Raw genomic sequence first — 26530 nt, forward strand, 5'->3', positions numbered from 1 at the left:
TAACTATAACTAAGATTTAAACAATAACGAGAAATATACAATCATATAACAATGACACATTTAATGCGAAAACCAATCGGTTTCAAAATTGTGTATATAATAGTCAAATATGTCTCTAATTTTGAACGCTTAATCACCAGTAACCCTATTGCCGATAATTGACTGGTGCGCTACGATATCATTTGAAGTTTTGCTTGATTACTGCTTAATGTCGTATTGTGTTGTGAAGACCATGGGCCATTTTCCTCATATACAAGACTAGCGAACACATGTTTCTATTGTTTTACGATTTCTACATATACATCATAGATAATCAATACATTGTTTAACGAAACTATGATTACACTACTCACAGATCATTCAACTGTCCTCAAACAGGCGCTAATAATAAAAACCAAATGACTCATTTCGATCATAATTAAGATCGCTTTGGTTTTATGCATATCAATGCATTTCGTGCATAACGATATCACTTGCATCATAGCGAGAATCATTCTGTGTGTTTAATTGCGTATTGTATAACCTTGGTATCGATATACCATTGGTCATTATATAGAAACGAAAAGGTAAATCCCAACTGTATCATTGTTTTAAATAAAATGGTACATCTCGTTTCAATTTCGGATCATCGGGAACAAAATCTTGTATGTTGGATTATATTATAATACGCTAAACTAATCTAATGTCGAAATTAATGAGGCCAGAAAATAACAGCGCATGCAAAATATATAGCAGCTGATACCGATGCATTTAATGTATATTTTTAGCTCGTTAAATATGTTACACCTGTCTATATTTCGTCAACAGCTGCAATAATTACCGCTTTGCATTAATATCCAAACGATCACCTTATGTTAATATGTTCTTCATTTTAAAATGCATAGCTGCTACAGGCATTGATAGTTTTTACCTTGCGTAGTTTCTTTTTTAGAGGCTTATACACTATAAATCAGAAGCAGGTCATGTTATCCGATTACCATGACAGGAGTCACTAACACAATAAAAAAAATAAAATACTGATATATTAAGAGCCTGTTAAATCTTTATTTTGTCGTGACAGTTGGTAAATATCCGAGAAGTGCTGTAAAATATATACCGTGTAGCACTACTATTATATTTAACTATTATAAAATAAATGCTTTTAACTAAAAGTAAAATTGCAACCCAAGGAAAATGCATCATGTTTTATTTACCGCTTTAAAATCCTAATGTGTCAAAATAATTGTATTTAGTTTTGTAAAAACTTATTTGAGGTAATTGAATTTAATACCGTATTTCTATTCCTTAGCCACACTTTTTTTCATTAATAATTCCAACAAAATGGATACATTTGCGAATAATGCGTGTAATATCTACATTTTCCTGATTGGCGAAAAAAATCATTATGCGTTAAAAAAAGCAGATGTCTGTTCCCTATCATTTTTAAAGTTAATTATGGGCGAAACTCCATTGTTTCAACAACAATAACCGATAATTAATGGAGCAAAATCTACCTTTGGTGGCGTACTGGTTTTTTGCTCACCCAAAAGTTATTGATAAATTACCCTAAGATTCAATATATAGCCATAAGGGAGGAGTTTGACTGAAACACTTGGTAGTGAAAATGTACGCAAAACGTTCCTCGGAATGCACTCAGTATGTTAAGAAATAAAAACGGAACGATTTTTTTGTAAATCTTTACTACCATAAACCAAATGTTACATACAAAAACACTGTGCTTATAAAGTCGACCGCCGATAGCTCGGAGTCGCATGGTCAAAGAGTATAACTGCGTACCGCCTGTACTTCAAGACAAACGATTTATGATTTCATGTGCATTTTCACATTGTCTGCAACTAATTCAAATCTCCAAATATTCATAAAGCCAAAAACTAGCCGCATATGTACATTTAAACACCATTCCATACAGTTAGTAAAAATGATAAGAGTAATGTACAGAAGAATAGCGCATGTTTAGAATCACAGTTAGAGGTATAAATCAGCACAAAGACATAACACACATGTGCACTAAATGATACTCTCTGTGTATAACGATGCAACATGATACATATTGTATTGCAACTGCATAGATCGCTACCAGTATTTAGTTTGCAAAATTCATGTAAATATAGTAACACAATTTAGATTATCTGCATAAATGTAATAACTCTTTTTTAATGTTTCTGAATTCGTTAAGCATTTTGGGGTGATAACAGTCCGTAAAGTTTAATTTCGATTAATAAGAAAACCGCTACATTCCATCCCGCTACGTTCTTAAAATAATGTATCAAACACACATAATATTTACACTCTATGTTTTCTAGGGATTTGATTCGTATCTTTATTCCATTATCTTTTATCATTGATTTATGTACTTTGTATTATTTCAAAGTGATTGCGTGATTCTTGCAACAATCAACTCTGTATTTTTATATAATATGAGAACCAAAATAATGTAGTTATTTTAAACGAATTATGAGACAGATGTGGTTTCAGACATAAATCAATACAATTGTGGACTTATTCACACAAACACGTGTGTAAGATAAGCACCGTATGCCGTAACTATCTATTATAAAGACATACGTCAAATAGAAAGAAAAAAATTAAATAAAAACATACACTGAAATGTGCTTGCAATTTTTAAACCATCGAGTTTTCGTTATATTAAAGAATTAAAGAGAAGGCTCTTTTTGTTGTAACACAGTCAATTGAATATTTAAATTCCCCTATTGCTTGCAATTTGATTATTGTTAACATTATATTAGATAAATATGTTATTATCAAATGCAAGCGCGACTGAAATGTCTAAGCTGTTGTTAACTTTTGAACGGAGTATATTTTTGTAATTGATTGAGTTTAATTTTACTTTAAATAACTATTTTTTATCGTACAGACACCCATGCATACGGCAAACACTTGCGTATTATGTGCCATCTATTAGGCGCTTAAAAAAAGAATGGAACTTTGATGTATGCGTACGGTAAGGTAAACATAGTGGACATAAAGGATCTGGCACTAGTTGTCATATCATACCATATTTTATGAAACGAGTTCAGGAATTGTGTTAGTAAGCGATGCTTTGGCCTGGACTATCTGGATGAGTTTAATAAAATATGGTATGACATGACAACGAATGTCAGATCTTTTTTATCACATGCTTTTAAATAAGCAAATTAAATAAAGAGTTACGCAAACATAATGATAAATACCGAATGTTGTTTACATGTCGTCATTTGACGTTGCAACGTCTTTCAGCAAAATAACAAAATGCGATTGGTCAATCGAACGAAAACTAAGCCAATGAAAACGATTAACATTTATATTACACATGTGTAAAATAATAATATTCGTAATGGTTATACTTCATGGGAAACAGGGTATGGCATGTGATAAATATGCATCTTAAAGCGTATTAGTGAATGCTATCACATAATGTCAAACGAGCGAACTACTCGTGTCAACTAAAAATAAGACTTTATTGAACTGCAGATATTATGTTAAAATCGTACTTCTCAATTCCAAAGTAAATTTTTAGCCAAATTAGTTCATTTTATGTTTGTAAACTATTATTTATGGATTTGGAAGTAATTCAAAAGGTATTAGATGTCATCTGTAGTGCCTATATACTTTTATATGTTCTCATATTTAACATATATTTTTGTCTATGATAATAATAACATAATAGATGAAAATTGAAAATCGGTAAGAATAAAGTGTATACAATATTGTATATATGGTCAATTGTATTATCATTATTTTGTATTCTAGTAAGTCTGTTTTGAAACATTATTTTATGGAAACGTTGAAACCCGTAATCTGGATACTATCTAAATGAAGGGTTCTCATCTAGAGGAACGCATTTAAAGTTGAGTTGAATATTTATATAGAAAATTACATTCTTAGACAAAATATAAATCCTACACTTTTTTTAGATACGGCTGTTTCTAATGATTAGATTACAATGTATATTATAAAACCTATACTGAGATAAGATAATGGCAAAACATTGATGATACTATCAGTGGGTGCTATACATTAACATAATGTCAGTACTCACTCATAATTGCATCATTATTTTTTATTTTGTAAATCAGTTGTCCGTTTTATACACCATACCGCAGCAATATATTATGTAAAGGAGGATTTTTGCTTGTACATGTATCACGAGCAGGGTGTGTCTTTAAGGAAACCGACAGATTTTCGAGCATTTGCATGTGTACAGAACCATTTAAGTGCAGACACACAAAACCCTTAAAGATGAATACCATTTAGAAATATGTGTTCTCTCTTAAAATAGTTCATAACGATAACAGTTCATAGGATGGCTATATCTCCTTACGGACAACTTTCACATACGGCTATGGCGGTGAAAAAACATCGTTTGCATGATGACAACATTAAAGTACAGGGTTCCGGTACAAGTAACACAAAACGACGGTAACACTGGTTACTTGAAGACACATGAAAACTCAGTGAGATTGTAATGCTTGGTTCCGTCTGCCGATCAGATCAACTCGATCAAGCCCGACCAAGCGGTTGGGTACTAGTCTGGTTCGGTCGGCATGAGTGGTCGGGGGCGGTCGGGTAGGTCGGCATTGGTCGGGCTTCCTACCCGATATTTTTTGACATGTCAAAAATATCCAGTAGCGGTCGAGTAGGAAATGGATAGATAAGCGCTCGGGAAGTGGTCGTGTATAGGTCGAGTGAAAGGTCGAGTTGATCGTGAAGCAATTGTGTGGCGATTGGATTGACATTTTTTACACGATTTTTACCCGATCCGCTCGACCTCAACCTGAGTTATTTTAGATCGCAAAATGATCCACCCGACCTCTATTCGATTTGATTTACAGATTTACTAGACTTCTACCCGGCGGTTACTTGACCGTACACGACCACTTACCGATTGTTATCTGACAATACACGAGCTCATGTCAATAAAAAAAAACTCACGTGCAAAACGTCGTGCTTGTCTCTCATAACCTTCTAAGAATCGGACGAGTAAACATCCAAAGATGCCAAGAAATGGCAAAAAAGAGACAGATACTGCTAAAACTAGTAAAAATAGTGGTAAATGTACAGTTGCTGAGACTGAAGTAACTGTATCCCCACAGGAAGAGAGGAATGATCCACCTACATGTACACCTCCAATTGAGCTAGTGGAAGAACACCCTTATTTTCCCGACACTTGGCTCGAAAGTCATAGGCAATGTCCTGCCATTGTTCAGTTGTGACGATGGCTGGTAGCACTGCCTCTGAGTACTCATTATAGCTTCCAAAACGTCAGAAACGAATTTGCTTATAGTGTTTTTACCCATTCGGAATGAGTACATCAAGTCTAAATACGAGGCCCCGGTTGCGAGATGACGAAGAGTTACGGCAAACTTCAAACCAGGCTCCAAGATTTCCCTGAAATCGAGATTTTGGCAATTATAAGTAACAAATATCTGCTATAATATTTGCATTGAATATTTTACCATTTTTCCATAAATAGACTTGTAAGTTCAGCAAACCGAGCGGTGCGTCATAGAATGGCACAATTAAAAATACGTAGTGTACGTTTTAAGTGATAAGGCGGACTTACCTATTGGTGGTGATCTGTTTCTTCATCCTGGGAGATACGCGATCAACAAGCTTCCCAAACAGATCGGCATCCACTCTGAGGAAGTTCGTGTATCCTTTTGGGTCTTCTTTTTCAAGCTCCTGTAGTAGTTGATCATATTGTTCATATAGTGGCCGTCGCGTCGCGTAAGCAACTGCTTAAACCACACTTCCCTGCGTCGTGGCCGCCTACGCCTACGCACCTGGGCGGCTTCCCCTTACTCTAACTCTAACACACCCATGGCCCTGTCTCTATAACCATCTGGCCCACAACTGTAATTGTTCAATCTTTATGATGATTAAAGTGATGTGTAAACAATACTGTTTGAAGTTTTTATTCTCAAAGTTTTAATACACGACCGTTCGCCACTTTGTACGACTGTAGTACGACCATCAAGATCTGGTCGTGTAAAGATCTGGTGGCGATCGAGCTGTGGTCCACTTGGTAGAGTTGAGATCGTATAGGACTCGCGTATGGGTCGAGATGATCGAGCGGAAATCAGAAAGATGGTTGTGTGGACGTCGTGGATGAGTCGTGTGGGGGCGTGTGTTATCGACAAGAGGTCGAGAAGAAGTCGTGAATACCCGTTTTAGTCGAGCTTGGTCGGGTTTGGTCGGGAAATTTCGGTGATCGGGATGATCGAGTTGATCGGATCGGCAGTGGGAACCCACCTTAAAGGTACGTTTGCAGATTTTCTAAAACCGCTGAGCGGAGAGACACATAATTTTCACGAACTTTCGACTTTCGCATTTTTGTTTTTATATTAACAGCGCAAAGCGGCATCAATTTACTAAAAGCCGTCTTCAAATCGTCGCTTGTCGATTTCTTAATTGCTTAGTGTCATATCTGCGTCGCTTTCGTTGTCATAAGTCAACCGAAAATATCGACATGAGACATTTAAATCGGCAAACAATACGACAGGGAAAAATTCCAATCGACAAGCGACTTTATATCACATACATATTGTACAATTGTTGACATTCGACTTAAACTCGAAGAGCATGACACATAACTTAATAGGGGACGCGCCATTTTTAAGTCAGGCATGCCATTTTATTGAGCGAATATCGGGTACAAATATCGTGTTTCTATTGCTGACCGGTGTGTCAGTAAATTATTAATCGTTGTCATGATACGTTTGTCTGTTGTGACATTCGGTCATGATCGTAGTAGTAATGATGTCATATAAAGGTAGCACAAAACTATTCTGGAAATAATATATATTGAATTTAAAATAGTGTTTTTATATGAAAGTGAAACTGTGCTTATCGTTATCTGTTGTGAAACAACACACGGTTAAGAGCATAGATTTCAAACATGAGAATGATCTTTATACTATAATATACGCACTTAGCGCTAATCAATAACCTTACCTTTTCACAGTAACAAATGAGGCACTGATTAATAATTCATAAAAATATAGAAGAATGTCAACTTTCTCGGAAAAAATCTTTGCAATGTTGATAAACAAGAACTAGAATAGCAATTTTTTAAGGTATTTTTACTTTCCTTGAGTGATAGTTAAATGAAATTTAACGTTATACCGACTTTTAGACATAGCATTTTATTACGTGATTTCAATTCTAGGACGCCGTACCGAATGATAGTTGTAGTTTGTCTTGGCAAGGAGGCTTATGGTTTTTATAATAACTGTATGTTTTAAGTACATCTTGGGACTGTTCTAACGCAACACTTTTGACACGTGAATATCTCAGTTATTAGTGAATATTTAATTATTTCGTGTGATCATTTGACTACAAGCTCACGATAACACCATTCATTCGGGACAATCGGACGCATTAGCACGAGGGGTATGTCTGGTTTCATCTGTTTGCATATACTGTATTCATCCTTGTTCAAATTCGAAGCATGGACGCGATTTTCCAACAAAAAAGCACACCTGTTTAACATATAATCTTTAAATTTAGTATTCGCTCCAAATTGCTTGTTTTATCAAGTAAATATTTTGAATTGAATTATTTATGTTTGATTGAATAAACTGTAAAAATTGACCCCATCGTCTTTAGTGCGACAGTAAGATAACTTGAGTATTTGCTGAATATTTTTTATAACGTAACATAATAAAACCTCATTCAAAATAGGAGGGAAATGTGACCTGTGAAAATCAATTTTAAAATGTTTAGCTCCTCGGTGTAGACCTTTTTGTTTGCCATTTATTGTTTTTCCATTTTATATTAATGCACGTATGTTTTGTAATAAAAACCCGAATTGTCATAAATTATTACAAAGTGGGTTGCGATGCATTATTACATTTTGTTTCGACAGCAACAACCCGTTTTGTAATAAAAACATGAAATGTAATCAATTTTACTAAGCCAGACAAAGTCCGAGATACAGTCATTTTAAGTTATGTTCAAGTTAACATAAGTTTAAGAGTAGATATTAAGAAATCACCCGACCTTTGTTCTAATAGACTTTATCAAGAGATCATGCATGTAATAACTTATTACAAAGTGGGTTACGATACATTATTACATTTCGGGTTGACAGAAAATAACCCGGTTGGTAATTAAACCCAAAAATGTAATAATTTTTACCTTGTAAGACAAAGTCCGAGATTCAATCTATCTTCGATGTGATTTTCAAGTTTAAATAAGTTTTCGAAAAAAAAGTTATAAAATATTACAAAGTGGGTTGCGATGCATTATTACATTTCGTTTTGACAATAACAACCCGTTTTGTAATAAAAACCCGAAATGTATTAAGTAGGTCAGACAAAGTCCGATATACAGTCATTTTTGAAGTTATTTTCAAGTTAACACAAGTTTAAAAGTAGATATTGAGAATTCACTCGACCTTTGTTCTAATAGATTTCATCAAGAGATCATGAATGTAATAACGTATTACAAAGTGTGTTACGATAAATTATTACATATCGGGTTGACAGAAAATAACCCGGTATGTAATTAAACCCCAACATAAAATAAATTTTCCCGTGTTAGACAAAGTCCGTGATTCACTTTATTTTCGATGTGATTTTCAAGTAAAAATCCGTTTTCGAAAAATACAAAATGTAATAAATTATTACAAAGTTGATTGCGATGCATTATTACATTTCGTTTTGACATTTACAGCCCGTTTTGTAATAAAACCCCGCATTGTAATAAATGTAACTAAGCAAGACAAAGCCCGAGATAAGTCATTTTTGAGGTTATTTTCAGTTCATAAGTTTTAGAGAAGGTATTGACATTTCCCCCTACCTTTGTTCTTATAGACTCCATCAACAAATCTTGAATGTACTTATTTATTACAAAGTGGGTTGCGATGCATAATTACATTTGGGTTGACATTAAAAACCCGTTTTGTAATAAAACCCCAAACTGTTAATACATTTGCCCATGACGTATAAAGTCCGAGATGTAGATATGTTTTGAATCTATTTTCAAGTTTAAATACAATTTTGATTAGGAATTGACAATTCACCCGACCTTCGTTCTTGTAGACTCTATAACAAAAAAAATGAATGTAATACTGTATTGCAAAGTGGGTTGCAATGCCTTATTACATTTCGGGTTGACAGTAACAACCCGTTGTGTAATAAAACCCCGAAATGTTATCAATTGTCCGATGTCCGATAAAGTCCGAGATATAGATTTGTTAGAATATTGTTTCATGTTTTAAAACAATTTTGAGTAAGAATTGACTATTCACTCGACCTTCGTTCTTATACATTTATCGAACAAATATAATTGTAATAAATTATTACATGGTGGGTTTCGATGCATTATTACATATCGGGATGACAGTAACAACCCGTTTTGAAATAAAACTCCGAAATGTAATACATTTTACCACGTCCAATAAAGTCCGAGAAGTTTTTTAGAAGTTATTTTAACATTTTTATACGTTTTAAAGTAGGTATTGACAATTCACGTGACCGTGTTTTAAAAGACTTCATTTACAAAGGTGAAAGTCATATATTATTACAAAGTGGGCTGCGATCCATTATTACATTTACAACCCGAATGTGAATAAAACCCCAAAAGGTAATTAAGTCTTCGATGCCCGATGAAGTCCGAGGCAACAGTTATTTTCGAAGTGATTTTTAAGCTTAAACAAGTTTTAAAGTAGGTTTTTGACAATTCACTCGACATTTATTGCAACAAATTTCATGAAATAGTTATGAATGTAATACATTATTACAAAGTGAGTTCCATTGTATTAATACGATTCGCGTTTATTTTAATGAGTGGTTTTGTGATTTAAATTCTAATAGTAATTAATTGTCCCATGCAAAATATCGTATATGTAAAACTCTTTTCAACAAGTTTAATGGTAGGTTTTGGCAATTTCCCCGAAGTTTGTTTTATAATTTAAGATAATGAATAACTATAACGTGTGGTGAAACGCATGATTATAATTCGATTACAATTTGAGTTGACGAGTCAAATGAACATTTCAAATTTTATACAATAATTTAACAAAAAGGAACGAGAAAAAAGAGCACAATGACACAAACACGGTATTTTGTTGGTTTACCCTTTCACATCCAATAGTTTTGTTTTAATATTATGTTCCAATGTTTACAATGGACGCTTGTCTTTAAAAGGGTAATAAGCCTGTCAACCTCGTCACGGTCGAAAACCATATGACAGGGTTTGTTGTGTTTTTTTGTTTTGTGTGATCTTTTTTATAGTTTTTTTGTTTATTATTATATTTAATATAAAAAAAATTATCAATGTTTTACTTTCTAAATTCCTTTAAACTGCAACTGGTTAACTTTAAAAAGTGTCTTTCTTAATTCAAAACTATGATATATACTTCTTTGGAATTTTAAATTAGACAAGTTGAAAACTGTTCTCTTTAAAATGACCACATTTGGTTTTATTTATTTTTTTTTGTTCAAGACAGTCTATAATAAGCCTACCAAACTTGTCATAGTCCAAAACCATCAATTTTTTTCCTAAAGAGAGATTTTCATTTTTTTTCCTGAAACAATCGAGAAAATAAGAAATTCTTGTTTTCCTTTTTAGTGAATGCCTCTTTGTTATGAATAATGAAAAAGGTATCAACCAAATGTACCAAACTTTTGTTAAGATTGTATTCAAATATGTTTCCTTCCCTGGTTTATAAACTTGTAGTGTAACGTTTGCAACCGGCATAGGTTTTTAAAAAGCATTTTAGGCAGACTTTTTAGGCAGAATGTTTAATTTTATGATATAAATGCATTTGTGTCTTATGGAAATACGCATTTAAATAGGCTAGATATCTTGAAAAAAAAAGTAGTTTGTGTCAATTCTAAACTTTTGAAAACATGACGAGAGTCCCTCTTTAAAGATATCAAACATAATCGTCTTTTGAACTTAGTTTTTGGGGGAAAACGTACCCGCTATAATCCACGTTGTGAACTTGCGTAAAGCAGTACATGTCATGTAACCATCTAATCACAGGTTCCAATTTCTGAACGGAAAACATACTGATGGACTAACGGGCGGCACATGTTTAGTTCTCCCTCGTTCCATCGGTACGTAGGGGTCGTCAGATAATATTTGGTTAAAATTGACACACTTGATTACTAGCAGAACTGTAAGAACCAATTGTGGACGGATTGACGAACGGAAGGCAGTCGAAAACCGATCATCATAGTTCACTTCGTTCTCAAACGAGCTAAACATCTTCAAGCGTTTGATCAGTTGTGTATATGCGTGCGTGGTAAAGATATATTTGAGGTTACTTTCCCTCCATCTGACGTGATAAAGATATATTTTGGGTTACTTTACCTCCATTTGTCATGATACAAATATGTTTGAGGTTACTTTAGCTCCATTTGACATTATAAAGATATGTTTGAGGCTACTTTACCTCAATTTAACGTGATAAATTTAAATATGAAATTACTTTACCTCCATCTGACGTCGATGACTTCAAACCATCCAAGGCCAACACTGTCTAATGTTAGCCAGGCTCTGTACCAACGCCCACCCGATTCAGCTAACAGATTGCTGACTATTAACAGTAGTCCCACTGCTTCTACCATATGTACGACTGAGTCTTGCAACACTGAGTTCTCTGGGCCTATCTGAAGAAAAAGTCAGGGCTTGCCTTGGGCGAATATAAATTTGAGGGTATCCATACTCTCTTACTATATCAGCGAACTGGTAACTAACCCTCTGCAATGTATACTGCATTAATGGAGAAATTCCAATTGTGTAATGAATGATTCTTCTAATCGCAAGATTAGGCAAGTTAGGAATTCTCGTATTATTGGGCTGGTTAGATTCTCCATCCTCCTCTGCAATGCTATAAGAATCCCCCTCCTCAACAGCATCATCAGTGGTGCATAACTCCCCTCCTGATAATCTCATTTCTCATCATCCTCTTCTTGCGAACCTATGCCAACTCCCTCGTCTTAGATTGTTTAATCTTGGCTCACCTCTTTATCTTCTGTATTTGCATCTAAATCAACCCTTTCGTCATAATATTTTGAGTTTGGATCCTCCTCTTGATTTTCTTCAATTATATCTAAGCAACCCGCCTCTGCAAATGTATTTGTATGAGGAAAGCTCACTTCATGTTCAATGTTGGTATTTAAACCACTACCTTCGTCATCTGTATTTGTGTAGGCACCATACTCTTCCTCTCCCATGTTGCTTTCGGAATCATTGCCGTCTTCATAAATATTTGCATCAGATCCATGCACTCAATCGTCCATGTTGCTATCTGAACCAGCCCCATTGTCATATGTTTTTTCGTCAGATTCATGATAGGGCTAATGTTGATTATAGTCTTTATTTGTATCTTAAACACTCCCCTCGTCAAACAACATATTTGTGCCAGAGCCCTTTTTCATATCTTCAATCGTAACAGTCCCCTCCTCCTCGTCATTGGTATGTGAACCCGTCCCAATGTCAACACTATCTCCATCATTTTCATCATTGCAAGTACATCGTTCATCATTTTCAATCATATCGAAACTGTTTTTATCATCGCTATTGCACTCAGAACCATCTTTATCATTGTTTATTTTATTTTATCAGAACCTTCTAAATTCCCATCACTCTCACTTTCAGACACACTTGGCATTGTAATGCTGTCTAATATATCACGGAAAGTACTTTCGTTCATAATTGTAATGGATACGTAGTGTATTTCTGGATACAATCCTAGAGTAAATATTGTCAAATCTTCTGATTATATGCCAGTGTTAGAAACAATACGGTAATAATCTCTGCCTTGTGAGTTTGCAACAATGAACTGACAATTCAACTCTCTAGCAAGGACAAGAAGGGTTAAGTTGTCACCGAAGGTTTTTTTGTTTGCCATTCGTTGTAAATATCTATCTATTGGGCCTGCATTAAAACTGCTGTACTGATCCTTATTTTCTTTGATGTGATGTACTGCCATTGGTCGGAGTTTCATTCCTGTCATGTAGATGCCTATATTCTTGACTTGATGACTGATGGAATTGAATTGGCAATTTGATGCCACCTATGGATTATGAACTATATGGATATCTTAATTATGAATGAATGATCTTACATCATTCGGCGGAGGGTTTTGACAAGCAGTATCGTCTACCATTTCGTCGACATTGTTTTCACAGGAAGATCTTTCGATTGGTATATAAAACCTCTATCTATGCATCTTCGTCTTTCACTTTCTCGGAAGGTTTGTAAGGATTTCTCTCTTCTGTTTCTTTCCTCTTCTAACGTTCTACTTGTTATGTGTTTCACCGATACCCATTCAGTAACGACCGAATCATCCTGTTTCCTATAATATCACTCGGTACCTTGGTAGCGGAGAAATATGTAAACACCTTTCTCATCATCAGTGCACGGCCGCCTTTTCATTTGAGATTCATTCAGCCGCTTGTTTCATTTAATTGAAGCTCGTTTAGCATTTTATTCTGATTTTATCAGCTGAGCTTTCATACCCCCGCCCGAAATACACGGCAAATGGAGTCTGGTTTGAAAGAACCTCTTTTGGTTGATTGTTTATGCTGTTTACTATATCTTTAAGACATTCTACCCAGTTAAAGCCCCTACGCCGACGCATGTACATCTCATACATTATCTTTTGTCGTAGAATCCTGTTCTGACGTTCTACTTTGGCTTGGCTCTGAGGATGATATGGCCGACTCTTTATAACTTTCACATTCTTATCCTTTAACAGCTTATCAACTTCAACTAGGAACTCCGAGCCGTTGTCACATTGTACGATTTTCGGCCAACCGTGCTCTTCAAAAAACATCCTTTAAAGCTTTTGAAACACAGTTTGATGACTTATATTCGAGAGGTCGACAGAAAAGGTACCTGGACAATACGTCTACCAGAGTCAAGTTGTACCGGAATCTCCTGTTTTCAAACTCAACATCTGAAATTTTGACAAGATCTATCTGGACCCTCTCGAATACATACTTTGCTGCAACAAACTTCATGGGAGCTTTATTTGTAAATTTACAATTCAGGTGGCCGTGCATTTCGCTTTGGTCAAGAACTGTCCTTACGTTCCGTTCGCTTTTACCAGATAGCTTTTGCTTCATTTCATATGCTAGCGTACGAGCCCCACTACCCTTTAACTTCAAATGCTTTTTACGGATCATGTCTGCCATACATTCCTGAATAACTAATCGCTTCTTGTCATGGAAAAGTATTCTTTTTCCGTTTCTGACTTTAATACTCAGCTTGTCTCTATTTCGCCAGAATAGCACTGCTTCATTCTTCTCTGCCCGTGTTCGGTCTCTTACCGCGTTTTTGTACTTTCCCTTGACCGTTTGAACAAGACCGTTATAAGTTTCATTGCTTCTTGGACGCATAGTTAAAAATACCTTTAGAGGAAATATAATATTTCTATTGGTTAAATTCTTACTGTACTGTATAATGGAGGACAAGGTTTGGTTGCGGGAACTAGGTTCCATTGATTGTGTCAACCTTAAGGCAGTTTTTTTACACTCAATACATGTATGTCGTTTTTTTGAAATAACAAAGTTTACCGAAATCTATATTCAGATATGAGAAAATATATTCACACACTCATGAGTGGACCATTATGAAATGATAAGATGTTTCATCTAAAGTGTAACCGGTCTGCTATCGCGAATGACGTATACATTACGTCAAACATACCAATTTACTCACTAGCTATTTATATATCATTTACCTGCATTTCGCTGTTGCGATACTTCAGTGAGTGGAACATTATGTACTGAATAGGCCAAACAAAAGAAATTGTGTGTTAAGGAACTAACAGGAGCATGGAGAAGTGTAGGGACCATCGCTTTATATTTGAAATACTATTTATAAAGGCGGTAGCCCTTTTCAAATACAATACGATCAGCAGCAATTTCGCTCGTAAGTATACCTACTGTCTGTCTGTTTGACAGCCTGGCCGCTTGCCAACTTAAAACAATAACCTCCCTCCCTCTTACTCTCTCTTCCTCCCTCTCTCTCTCTCTCTCTCTCACATCGTCTCATCCCACTTTATAATATATTTTTACATTAATGATTGTTTGATGAAAAACTATTAGAAATTAGGTCTTGAAAATTGTCCATACCTACTATAGTACTAATTTAGAATTGAAATAACTTTAAACCAGACTGTATCTGGGACTTTATCGAACATGGTATAATGTATTACATTTCGGGTTTGTATTACAAAACGGGTTGTTACTGTCAACCCGAAATGTAATAATGCATCGCAACCCACTTTGTTATAAATTATTACATTCATGATTTGTTGATGGAGTATATAAGAACAACGGTCGGAGGAATACCTACCCTAAATACCTACTCTAATTACCTACTCCAAACAGTGTCAATACCTACTCTAAAACTAATTTAAACTTGAAAATGAATGTAAACAAGACTGTATCTGGGACTTTATTGAACATGGTACAATTTATTACATTTCGGGTTTTTATTACAAAGCGGGTTGTTACTCTCGACCCGAAATGTAATAATGCATTACAACCCACTTTGTAATAAGTTATTACTTTCATGATTTATTGATGGGGTCTATGAGAACAAATGTCTGGGGCATTGTAAATACCTACTCTAAAACTAATTTAAACTTGAAAATAACTTTATACAAGACTGTATCTGGTACTTTATCGAACATGGTACAATATATTACATTAGGGTTTTTATTACAAAACGCGTTGTTACTGTCAACCCGAAATGGAATCATGCATCGCAGCCCACTTTGAAATAAATTATTACATTCATGATTTGTTGAAGGAGTCTATAAGAACAAATGTCGGTGAAACAGTCAATAGCTACTCTAAAACTAATTTAAACTTGAACATAACTTTAAACAAGACTGTATCTCGGACTTTATCGAACATGGTACATTTTATTTAATTTCGAGTTTTTATTACATAATGGGTTGTTACTGATGACCCTAAATGTAATAATGCATCGCAGCCCACTTTGTAATAATTTATTACATTTTGGGTTTTTTGAAAACTTATTTAAACTTGAAAATCACATCGAATATAGAATGAATCTCTGACTTTGTCTAACTCTGTAAAATGTATTACATTTTGGGGTTTAATTACATACCTGATTATTACTGTCAACACGAAATGCAATACTGTATCGTTACCCACTTTGTTATAATTTATTACACTCATGATCTCTTGATGAATTCTATTAGAAAAAATGTCGGATGAATTCTCAATATCTCCTCTTAAACTTATGTTAACTTGAAAATAACTTCAAAAATGACTGTATCTCGGACTTTGCCTGACTTAGTAAAATTTATTACATTTCGGGTTGTTATTACAAAACGGGTTGTTACTGTCAAAACGAAATGAAATTATGCATCGCAACCCACTTTATAATAATTTATTACATTCGTGACTTTTTCCTAAGGTCTATTAGAACAAAGGTCGCGTGAATTGTCTATACCTACTATAAATCTTATTTCAACTTGAAAATATCTTTTAAAAAGACTGGATCTCCAACTTAATTGGACATATTTAGATGTATTACATTTCGGGGTTAATTACTATCAGCTCGAAATGTAGTGATTCATCGCATCCCACTTTGTCATATTGTATGACAAACGCAATTTTTAAATGAAGTCTTTTAGAAGAAAGGTCGCGTAAATTGTCAATACCTGCTCTAAAGCTTATTAAAACATGAAAATAACTTCTAAAAAAGTATGTATCTCTGATTTAATGGACACGAGAAAACATATTACATTTCGGGGTTTTATTACAAAACGGGTTGTTACTGTCAACACGAAATGTACTAATGCATCGCAACCCACTTTGTAATAATGTATTACAATTCGGGTTTTTATAACAAAACAAGTTGTAACACACGTATACAAAAAGTTGTGTTTTAAATACATGTGCTTGTGATGTGAAATATTGTTTTACTTACAGTATCTGCGTAAAAATCAACATCGTCGCACTTTAGAAGGTCTCCACAAATATATGTAATGACTATTCCTATGCTTTATTAATGCCAAATGTCATAAAAACATTTTAATTTGAACGCTTTACAATAAGGTTTCGTAAATGATCATTTACACCAAAAAGAGCACTTGTACCGACCATTCAAATCGAAAAAAGCTGCCCCATAAATAAATTTCGAATTACGATAACGTATAGAGATAATTTATATTTTATCTAAACGATGTTTTTTTTCCAATATACTGTTGCTATTTAATACCTTGTGCTATGTTATATTGTAGACACAATTAATTTATTTCACATGTCTAGGATTCGGCGATTGTATTGATATGAAAATCTTCTGAATTATAGTAAATCATGAGCTCGTGTTTATGTTGCTATCCATAAACAGTCTTCAATGGTATGCATCTAATATCTATCCGCATAAGTCAGCACCAGGCGGTCTATACAATCGCAAATAGCACGGATTCCGAAATATTTTAGGAACTCTTCAATCCGTATTTATTCTACATTATTTAACTTAAGATCATATTTGCGAATGAAAAGCAATATTTTCATTTAATTATAAGAACGACACCATATGATTCGAACGGTCGATTTTGGTGATGGAAGACGTCACAATAGGAGATAAGAACGTTAGATTGAACTATTGAACCGTACTTCAGTATAACATTGAATGTATTCATATCTCAAGCGCTCGGATACAGAATATCTAATTTTTTTTTATTTGATAAAGTATTGTTTGGAACAACAAAAACTCAATTATTTTGTTGCTGAAGAATTTGTATTTTATGAAAAGCTGTTTGTATCAATGTTGAACGATTTATCAAACAATACAGTTCCTGGGTTTGGGGAGATATCACACGCTTTTAATATGACTATAGAGATTCAGAAGCATGATAATTAAAAGAAGAAACATTAAGACGCTTTTAATAATGTAGCTAAAATATTTGATGTTAACAACAGATCCTGAATGAAAAACGTTGAAGAATAATTACAGAAGTGTATATACAATTTTAAGGTTGTTTGTTACATTAATTGAATCACCACAAGCGTATCATTGAATCATGGAAAACATATAAGATAACAACGACAAAGCAGCAACAACAAGAACAACAACACGTTATAATTGACTTGGTGAATAAGTAATGCAAATAAAACATGTTTAAAAGTGTTGCAGTATTTCAAAAAATTAAACAATAATGAAATAATTTTCAAGACATGATACCGTGATTTTTTTAAGAACGACCACATTGTCACGGAAATCGAGTTCATTAGCTTATTTAATTATACCCACTTATGTGTTTTCAACAGCGATTAGTCTTATCAATGTCGCAAAAAAAGTGATGTGAGGAAATTAGAATAATATTTGTGAGATAAGTTTAGGATTCCTACTGGCACAACAAATTATCGCGTCTTAACTTCGTCCCTTTTAAAAATCGAGTACAAACATACATGCACAAAGATGTTTGCATGCTAATAAATCGTAGTATATGAATAATTATTTTAAATATTAATAATCACAGTACTTATTCGGAGAGTCTTTATTTCTAAACAGTATTTGTACTTTCGAATTCTAAGGCACCCGCATACGCATCTCTCAGTTTCAGTAACTAATGGGGCATATTATGCCTACTGATGTATTCGATCAAGTGTTTTCATTTTAAATTGTTCTCAATGGAATCATATTCAATAAAAACCTTGAAAAGGCTATACTACAGCTATATAACTGATTCTATAATTGACACGTTTTGTTGCGTGAAAATAAAAATAAAAAAAGTTGAACGAGTGTTCTCCATTATTAATTCCCATTATACTTCTGTTTAATAAATGCAATTAATAATTTATGAGGGGCTACTATTGTTCACCTTTTTTTTATGGCGCTTCTCTTCGATCAGATGCTTCACCGCCAAGAAATCCAACCCGTTGTTACACTTGTTTTGATCAAATTGAAATCAGAATTCGTTTAAAGTGCCTAGTCATAGTCCACATGTTCTATTAAAGACTCGTCTTTGATTTAAGTATTCGATAATATGTATTCATTGTGTGATGTGTTTTTCCAGATCAACTCAACGTATTATAATGGTATATGTAGGTAACACAACTATTGCCTTTGCTCATCTCTTACCGTTGAGTTAACAAGTATAGTAATGGCCATTATAGAACTCTGCCCCAATCTAGCGTATTATAAGATGCCTGCACTATGCAGCAATACGATATAGTGTTTTTTTACAACTACGGGTTCTTGTTTTTACAATGCATTTAATTTCCCCATGGTCGTCTTTAATCTCACTTTATCGTCAATAATTTGGTTGATTTTTTCAACTTTAGATTCACGAATCACGAATAGATTAAGTTGACTACGAAGTTCTTAAAGGATTATGTTAAATGGGTACGTCATATCTACTTTTCAGTCAGTCAAGGTATATTCAATAAATATAACCGTTTTCTGTAAAACGAAGTGGTCATAATACTTGGCAAGTTTTTGTTTCCAGTAAATCTCTCAACTTTTTAAACGCAAATAATTGTTTACTCAATTAGGATTACTTAAATAAGAAACAAATATATCTTCAGTGTGTATAGATATATGAAGTATTTTTTCTTTTTGTACGCTGCTCCTTAATGGTCGAAATAACATGTTCTACCTGTTTTTTATCAGTTATTGAAAGTTCGTAGTATGGAAGACAGTGTAATTTGTGTTTGTTTCTACAGAACACAGATTCGTTAATACGTCTTATTTTTCAATAGTGTTTTCCCTTCATATGTTTGATGTGTTAATTTAGAATTATTGTGGAAACTTGCCTTGTTAACCATTAGTGTTTTTACGCCTCTACGAATTTTGCGTTTCGATCTGAATCTATCTCTGTCAAGATTTATATTGGACATGCAATCAGATAGCACACTCCTGTCAGTAAACTCGATTGCACACAGCAGCATTTCAATATTGTCTGGTTAATGGCAAAATGGACTCTTTGATGACAGGAATGTTACCGGATTCGTATTATATGGAATGAGTACGCTCGCCGAAATATATACTCATGCAATTCGTTATATTGGATATGAGAGTGGCTCATACGTAAGTGTTACGGTATAATACGTTACTTTTCTGATGAATACATGTCATTTTATTGTTTGCTATCAATAAAAAATGCGGTTATCACGTATACACAATGAAAGGCTGTATGAGTACAATTTTTGCCTGTTAAGGAATTATTTTGTTTAAAATATCATGTTCGATTTATTTATATTCATATTGATATACTGAAACGTTTTTTAAAATGCGTCTGTATATTTATGTTCGGCATGTAGTAAACAGATTATCTACTAAATATAGAATTGGCTAACAACCTTGTTGTATTTTTAACAGGTTATTCATTTTCATTTATAAAGTAATTCAGAAGCTGTAAATGTTATTCAAGTCTTGCTTGTTTATATTTCATATAGTAATTACTTATGACGGCGATGGTGACTTTTTCGTTTGACTGAAATACCAACATCGCAAGTCTGTCAACGAACTACATGTAGATCGAGCTTTTTCACACATTATATTTATGCAACTAAACGCACTTTTATTATATTATTGTCAACAATTAACAACAGGATTGGCTAATATATTACCAGCGGCAAACACTAATGAATAAAATAGGCAGAATCCCTCTGTGTTAAACCGATAAAGTCAGTATTAGAGAACTGCATATGCCAAGAATTTCAATAGGCACTAATGAAAATTTAATATCAGTCAGTCAATATACTAAGAGCGACTGACTGGTTCCAAGCATACCTCATGAAAGCACACCAGTTATAAAGAGATCATGTTTGAGTTCCATTTTGCAAAAATGTGTGGTATTTCATAAGCGACTAACGTGACTTGACCGCCCATATGCGCATACTTTGCTAGACTGACTTTGACAACATGGTATAGCAACAAAAATATTGGTATCATAAGTATACTTAAATGCTCTCCGGGTACGGGACATATACTAAGTTCTCACGCTCAATTGGTCGTTGTCGGCTATTTTTGCCAAATTAATCGTTTATATTTATGTCCTCATTTTGTTATAGAGTCTCTATTTCATTAAAACTGATACTCAGTAAAGAAAGTTGAGGCAGGTTTTGATCAAAGAGAATTTTGTTTCGTTTTGCGTAGAGCGTTTTTCGACTTCGGATGTTTTTCGGAAACAGCAATATGGTATGTGATAAGTGTGGAACGTTTAATACAAGATATATTAAAATACCACACACCGTAAAAATGTAAATTATAGCTTATAAAGTGGGAAATATATACTATTTGCTAGATTACACACAATAACGATAAGATATTGAAACAATCTTAATGAATTCAATCGAATCAAACGCACATTAATCGAATACTTTATGCAACTTCAAAAAAACGTATTTCTACAACACACACATCTGTTTCCAAACATATAAGGTCAAACCAAGAATTATCAGAGCTAAATATGAGAAAAATTACATTAATGAGCCTCGCTCTGGGTTATATGGCTAAACGCATGTGCTGCAAGTGAAGTCCCTCATTTGCCTGTTCAGTCCACACAGGCTTATAAGGGACGACACTAACAGCCTAAACTGGATTTTCGCCAAGAAGAGACTTCCTTACGAAGAAAATACCATAACGACGTAGAGGGTCGTCCTCAATTATCAAATGCATTAAACTCCGTTTTCCCGAATAACGGCAATACAATCAGACCAAAACGGCTATGCAGTTTGACAATCTGGTGTTATGTTCCACCAGGGCTTTGTTACCTTATACATAGTTTGCCATAAAATGGTCACCGAATGAAATAGACCATCCAGGCCATCCATTCACTAATTGATATCATAGCCACACGCTAACCACATGTGCTCGTACAATGCATTAATGTTTTTTGTAATTGCTATTTGACCATGATATCTTAACCGGACTTTTTGGGATTGTGTCTTCATTAAATGACTTAATTGACTTGATTACATAACTGATTGTTTGATTGTGAACATGTTCCATGATATTTGTTTATTATAAGACTTAGCATATGTACCCAATGTCTCTGGGTTTGAATAAAGATGGTTGATACGCGTGGTTAAATTAGATAGTATCAGATGTTTTTGCTTTTATTTCATTTCTATTACATAAACGTAAATGCTATAATCAGAAAGAAGCAATTATCTTAACATACGGAGAATTGAAAAAGAAAAGCTTTGCGTCACAAGTGTGAGCTACATCAGTGATTTACCGATGTGTTGCAAAGTCGATAAGAGGAAGGTCTTTGTTGAGCAAGGGCTGAATAATTTCGCATTCCATAACAATCCACCAAAATCCAAACGTTAATATATCATTTTGAGATAAGATTTCTATTGTCTATTTCTATAGGCAATGCGTTTTGCTTGCGAGTTGAAATGACCTGGAAAAATTAGAAAACGTATTGTGTAGTTTCTCAAAGCCGTTTTGTTTGTTTAAAGCCTTCGTATAATGGCGATTTCCATTCAAAATTACATTAAGTAAGATTACAAATAGTTTATTTCTGTGAAAGTCCAATAGTAATTAACGACGTTCAGAAAGTAAATAGCAAAATATAGGATCAAGTAATTACCATAATGACGGATTTGAAAGTTTGTATTTAACAGTTAGATGTAGAATAAATCAATTTGTTTTAATTCTCAATATAAGGATAATACACGTTTTCGAGGGCATGATCATCTGCGGGCGCTCGGATTTTGAGGGCGTCCGTAGATGATCATGTCCGAGAAAATGTGTATGTTCGCTATTATTGCATAAACAAATCACACATACCAAAATAACATTGACAACATTTTTTCTTGTTCATTAGACATCGACACAATAATTAGAATATTTCATATGACGTCATACACTGCAAGGTTTTGCTTTACATATGCCTCACTTGGTCATCACCGGAAATGACGAGGCTTTACCTTCGGATAGACTGTTTTCGATTTAAAATGTGTTCAAACAGTGGATTCATGCAAATTGGAAGTGCAGCCGCGCACAGTAAGAAATTATTAATTATTTAGGAAATTAGTGGTCGTGGCTGATAAAAATTTCATCAGAATAAGTCTTTTGTATAGATGTTTCTTTCGTATAGGTATATTTATCGTCCCAGCTAAATTTTCTAAACATTAATACTGCCAACATATTGTCACTGAAGTATTTTACGAATTCAGCAGGGGCAGTGAAGGTACATAAACACTTACATTTACAACATATTCTTTTGAAAGTGTTGAGTAAATAACCTTTACTTCATTGACGTTGCCAGTTTTGTTCAATAAACTTAAAAAATTAACTAGTTTTTAGTTTTTCCCACGCGTGGCCTAATGTGTGTGTGTCATATTGGTACGTAAACACGTTTGATAGCAACGGCATACTGTAACGTTTTATAGCAGATCTCGTACGCGGACTACAATCTATAATACATGCTGGACGTCCTTAGCCTAAAGTTCCCGGGATTTTAGATGACTTCACCATCCTCGAGACCTACCGAGACCGTTTTGCTGCCCGCCCCGACCTAAAAGCTTACCGCGAAAATTATGCCTTCAAGTTGTTGCAACAGAGCGGGTAACCAAGGAATGCTTCGCTCCTTGTGGTTCAATGTACTGTATATTTTTTTACATTATTGTCTTTGATCCGCTCTCGAGTAGATATTGTTTTTTTCACAACTGAAGACTTATCTCTTGAAAAATACACGATTTCACATTTTTCTTTATTTTTACCAAATTGAATATAAGTACTATAGTAGTAAACGCAGTTATATTACTAGAAGCAGTAGTAGTAGTAGTAGCAGTAGAAGTAGCAGTATTAGCAGTAAGACATAGTCTGAGAAGAAGATGTCGGAGTAGTAGAAGTGGTAGTGGTAGTAGCAGTAGAATCAGAAAGACATAGTCTTAGAAGTAGTAGCTGCAGCAGCCCGAGAAGAGGTCACATTAATACTATAAATAGGCTTCGTCAAACCTGAAGCGACTGAAAGATTTATAGACGTAAATGTTATTTATGTTATAATTGATATAAAACTGCATATATATGCATTAGTTCATCATCTCTGCGAAATTCAATGCCGTTAATTCAATATTGTGCACGGTTTCATATTGTTGACGGCACTTAATTTGGTGAATGTTATAAGGATTTAAAAACATTCAGTACAATCTCAAGTTTCGCTTGACAAGGAATTCGCCCTGGCGCAGTGAATATTGTTTTCGCTAACGGCAGGAAATCATGGGTTTTATCTCCCTGTGGATGCTGTCTTCCGATCTCCTCCAAAGAAACCAACTACGGGTTATACAAAGACAACGGGCATGAGAACATATTCGATGAAATAACTCTAAAATATAAATTTTTAGAAACAATATTTGTGTTCACCTTATTGCGACATCATCGTCTTCACCTCCCCAGCCAAAGTACAGATTGGAGAAGCCATTAATGCGTAGGAATTGCTCTCCTGTCATGGCTAGTACACCGCCTGCGTATGTGTCATGCGGTAACCTGATGTTAAAAACAAGGACATGCACCAGAAATCACATACAATTAACACACGTTATATCTTACTTCTAAGTTATATTGGTAGAGTAGATCGTGACATCCTGCCTTAAAGTGTATTGATTTTAATTGCACATAGCAAGATTTATTTTCGTCTATTTGTTGTGGAAAAAACAAATAGTTTCTCTTTTTAGGCGGACACTTTAATGATAGTCACAATGTACTCGTCTGGGTATATGGCGTGCTACAATTCAGCTTAACGCATTCAAATGATAAAGACTTAACATGTTGAACTTATTGTGCTTATTTATATCATAAGATAGTAAGCTTGCATTATAATAGTATATGTTGATGTTATTTCGATTTGTTTTGTATTTGGGTAGACTGAGCGTATATTGAATAGGATATGTATTGTATAGGCAAATATAATACGTTATAATACATTTATATAATTAGCGTGTGACGTTAAAATGTGCACTCACTTAAAACCATATTTCTCAACGCCAACTGCCATGTGAATAGGGCTGTCCCCGCAGTGATAGTAGTTGTCTGGTGACATGGGTAGCATATCAACGTCATGAAATATGTAGCAGCTAAAGTTACTAATGGCATGTGATTCATTGAATCCAATGTTTAACAACTTGGCTCGACTGAACGCACCATTTGAACTCTGTAATTGAATATATAACATATTTCATCCTACACATATATAACATGAGTTTTTAATATATATATATATATATATATATATATATATATATATTTAATTATATTATTATCATCATACTATAAAGCTAAGAAAAGAATGGTTCATAACGTATATTTTATGTCAAACGCAGCAAAAAGTATTAAGTGACGAATAAAACATATCATATTTTGCTTCCCTAAAACATGAATCTTGTCAGTACATCACAGTTAAAATTAGTAGTTTAAGCTTTCGTCTAAGATGGCTAACAGTTGGAAAGAATATTTTTGAAAAGAGTCGAGATGAACACGAAACGGGGTTTTAATACTTCTAGCGGTCTTAATTAAATGTCTACGATCGTACCAAAATAATCTTAACGCAGTTGACAACACCTAACGCAGCTCAAACATTGGGCACAAACATGCAACTATTATGTAGGTTTTTCATATGTATATAGTTTGAATATAGACGTCCAACATATTAGGTCAATATATAAATGCGAATAATAATCATATTTTCCGCTTAGTTTTTCAAATACTTCGCTCTAGAAAAGCCTCTCTGGATTTAAACGCGGATCAAAAAAAGTAGGTCGATAGGATGTATCAGTGTCATAAAATAGTCATTATATACAATGAGAGTTATTTGACCAAAATTTTTGATGTAATTAAAACGTCTCATGTTGCTTTGATTCGCTTTTGACAACACTCAGATTTGAAAGAAGATGATTTCACAGTTGATACGCCTGCATTGACAATTAAGTGTTATGTGTTTATTTACTTAAACAGCTTCTTTCCCACCCCGTGGAGTTCTCTTTTGACTAGCATATTACATAACGAGATAATATAAAATAAACACAATCATACAGATGACCATTCTAGTATTAGGTAAAAATTCATTTCTTGAACATCATCTATACATTTAGGTCAATCAAAGGCGAACGCTTTATCGTCACGCAGTACTTATATAGGAGTTGAATATCTCTCACTGCATGGGGACATAAAACATGATCGTACCTTCTTTCCCATCGCCATTTTTGATCTTAGTTACGATAATCCGGAAAAAAACATGATTAACGAAATCGAAATACCTGTTCTATAATAAATAGGTAGAGCAGTATGTTTTGCTTCCGGAGAAATCTTTTTATTTCAGTCATAAACAATGATAAATGTTCTTGTCTGTCTCTGTACGGAATGACAATGGCAGCACGTTCGGTCGACGGGCGGATGTCTACGAAAAAAAAAGAATTGCATTGAATATACAGTAAATTTAATTAGCATTCTTCTGACGATTTTATATGAAAATGCCATTAACAAATATTATGTATATGGAATACATTAATAATAAACAACCATTACAAACGCGCATACGAGAATATAAACACGTTCGAAAATAACCAGCATC

At 34.1% G+C, this 26530-nt stretch overlaps 1 protein-coding gene across 1 annotated transcript; it reads right to left on the bottom strand.

The window, feature by feature from the left end:
* Positions 1-24323: 24323 nt before the first annotated feature.
* LOC127831581 (beta-1,4-galactosyltransferase 4-like) lies at positions 24324-26160 on the bottom strand. Its single transcript, XM_052356560.1, has 3 exons — positions 26143-26160; positions 24927-25114; positions 24324-24450 (listed from the first exon to the last, which is right to left on the bottom strand). Exons 1-3 carry the CDS (start codon positions 26158-26160, stop codon positions 24324-24326), a joined length of 333 nt encoding a protein of 110 aa, XP_052212520.1.
* Positions 26161-26530: the final 370 nt, after the last annotated feature.

Source organism: Dreissena polymorpha, chromosome 5 (genome assembly GCF_020536995.1).
Source record: "Dreissena polymorpha isolate Duluth1 chromosome 5, UMN_Dpol_1.0, whole genome shotgun sequence".
Lineage (NCBI taxonomy): Eukaryota > Metazoa > Mollusca > Bivalvia > Myida > Dreissenidae > Dreissena > Dreissena polymorpha.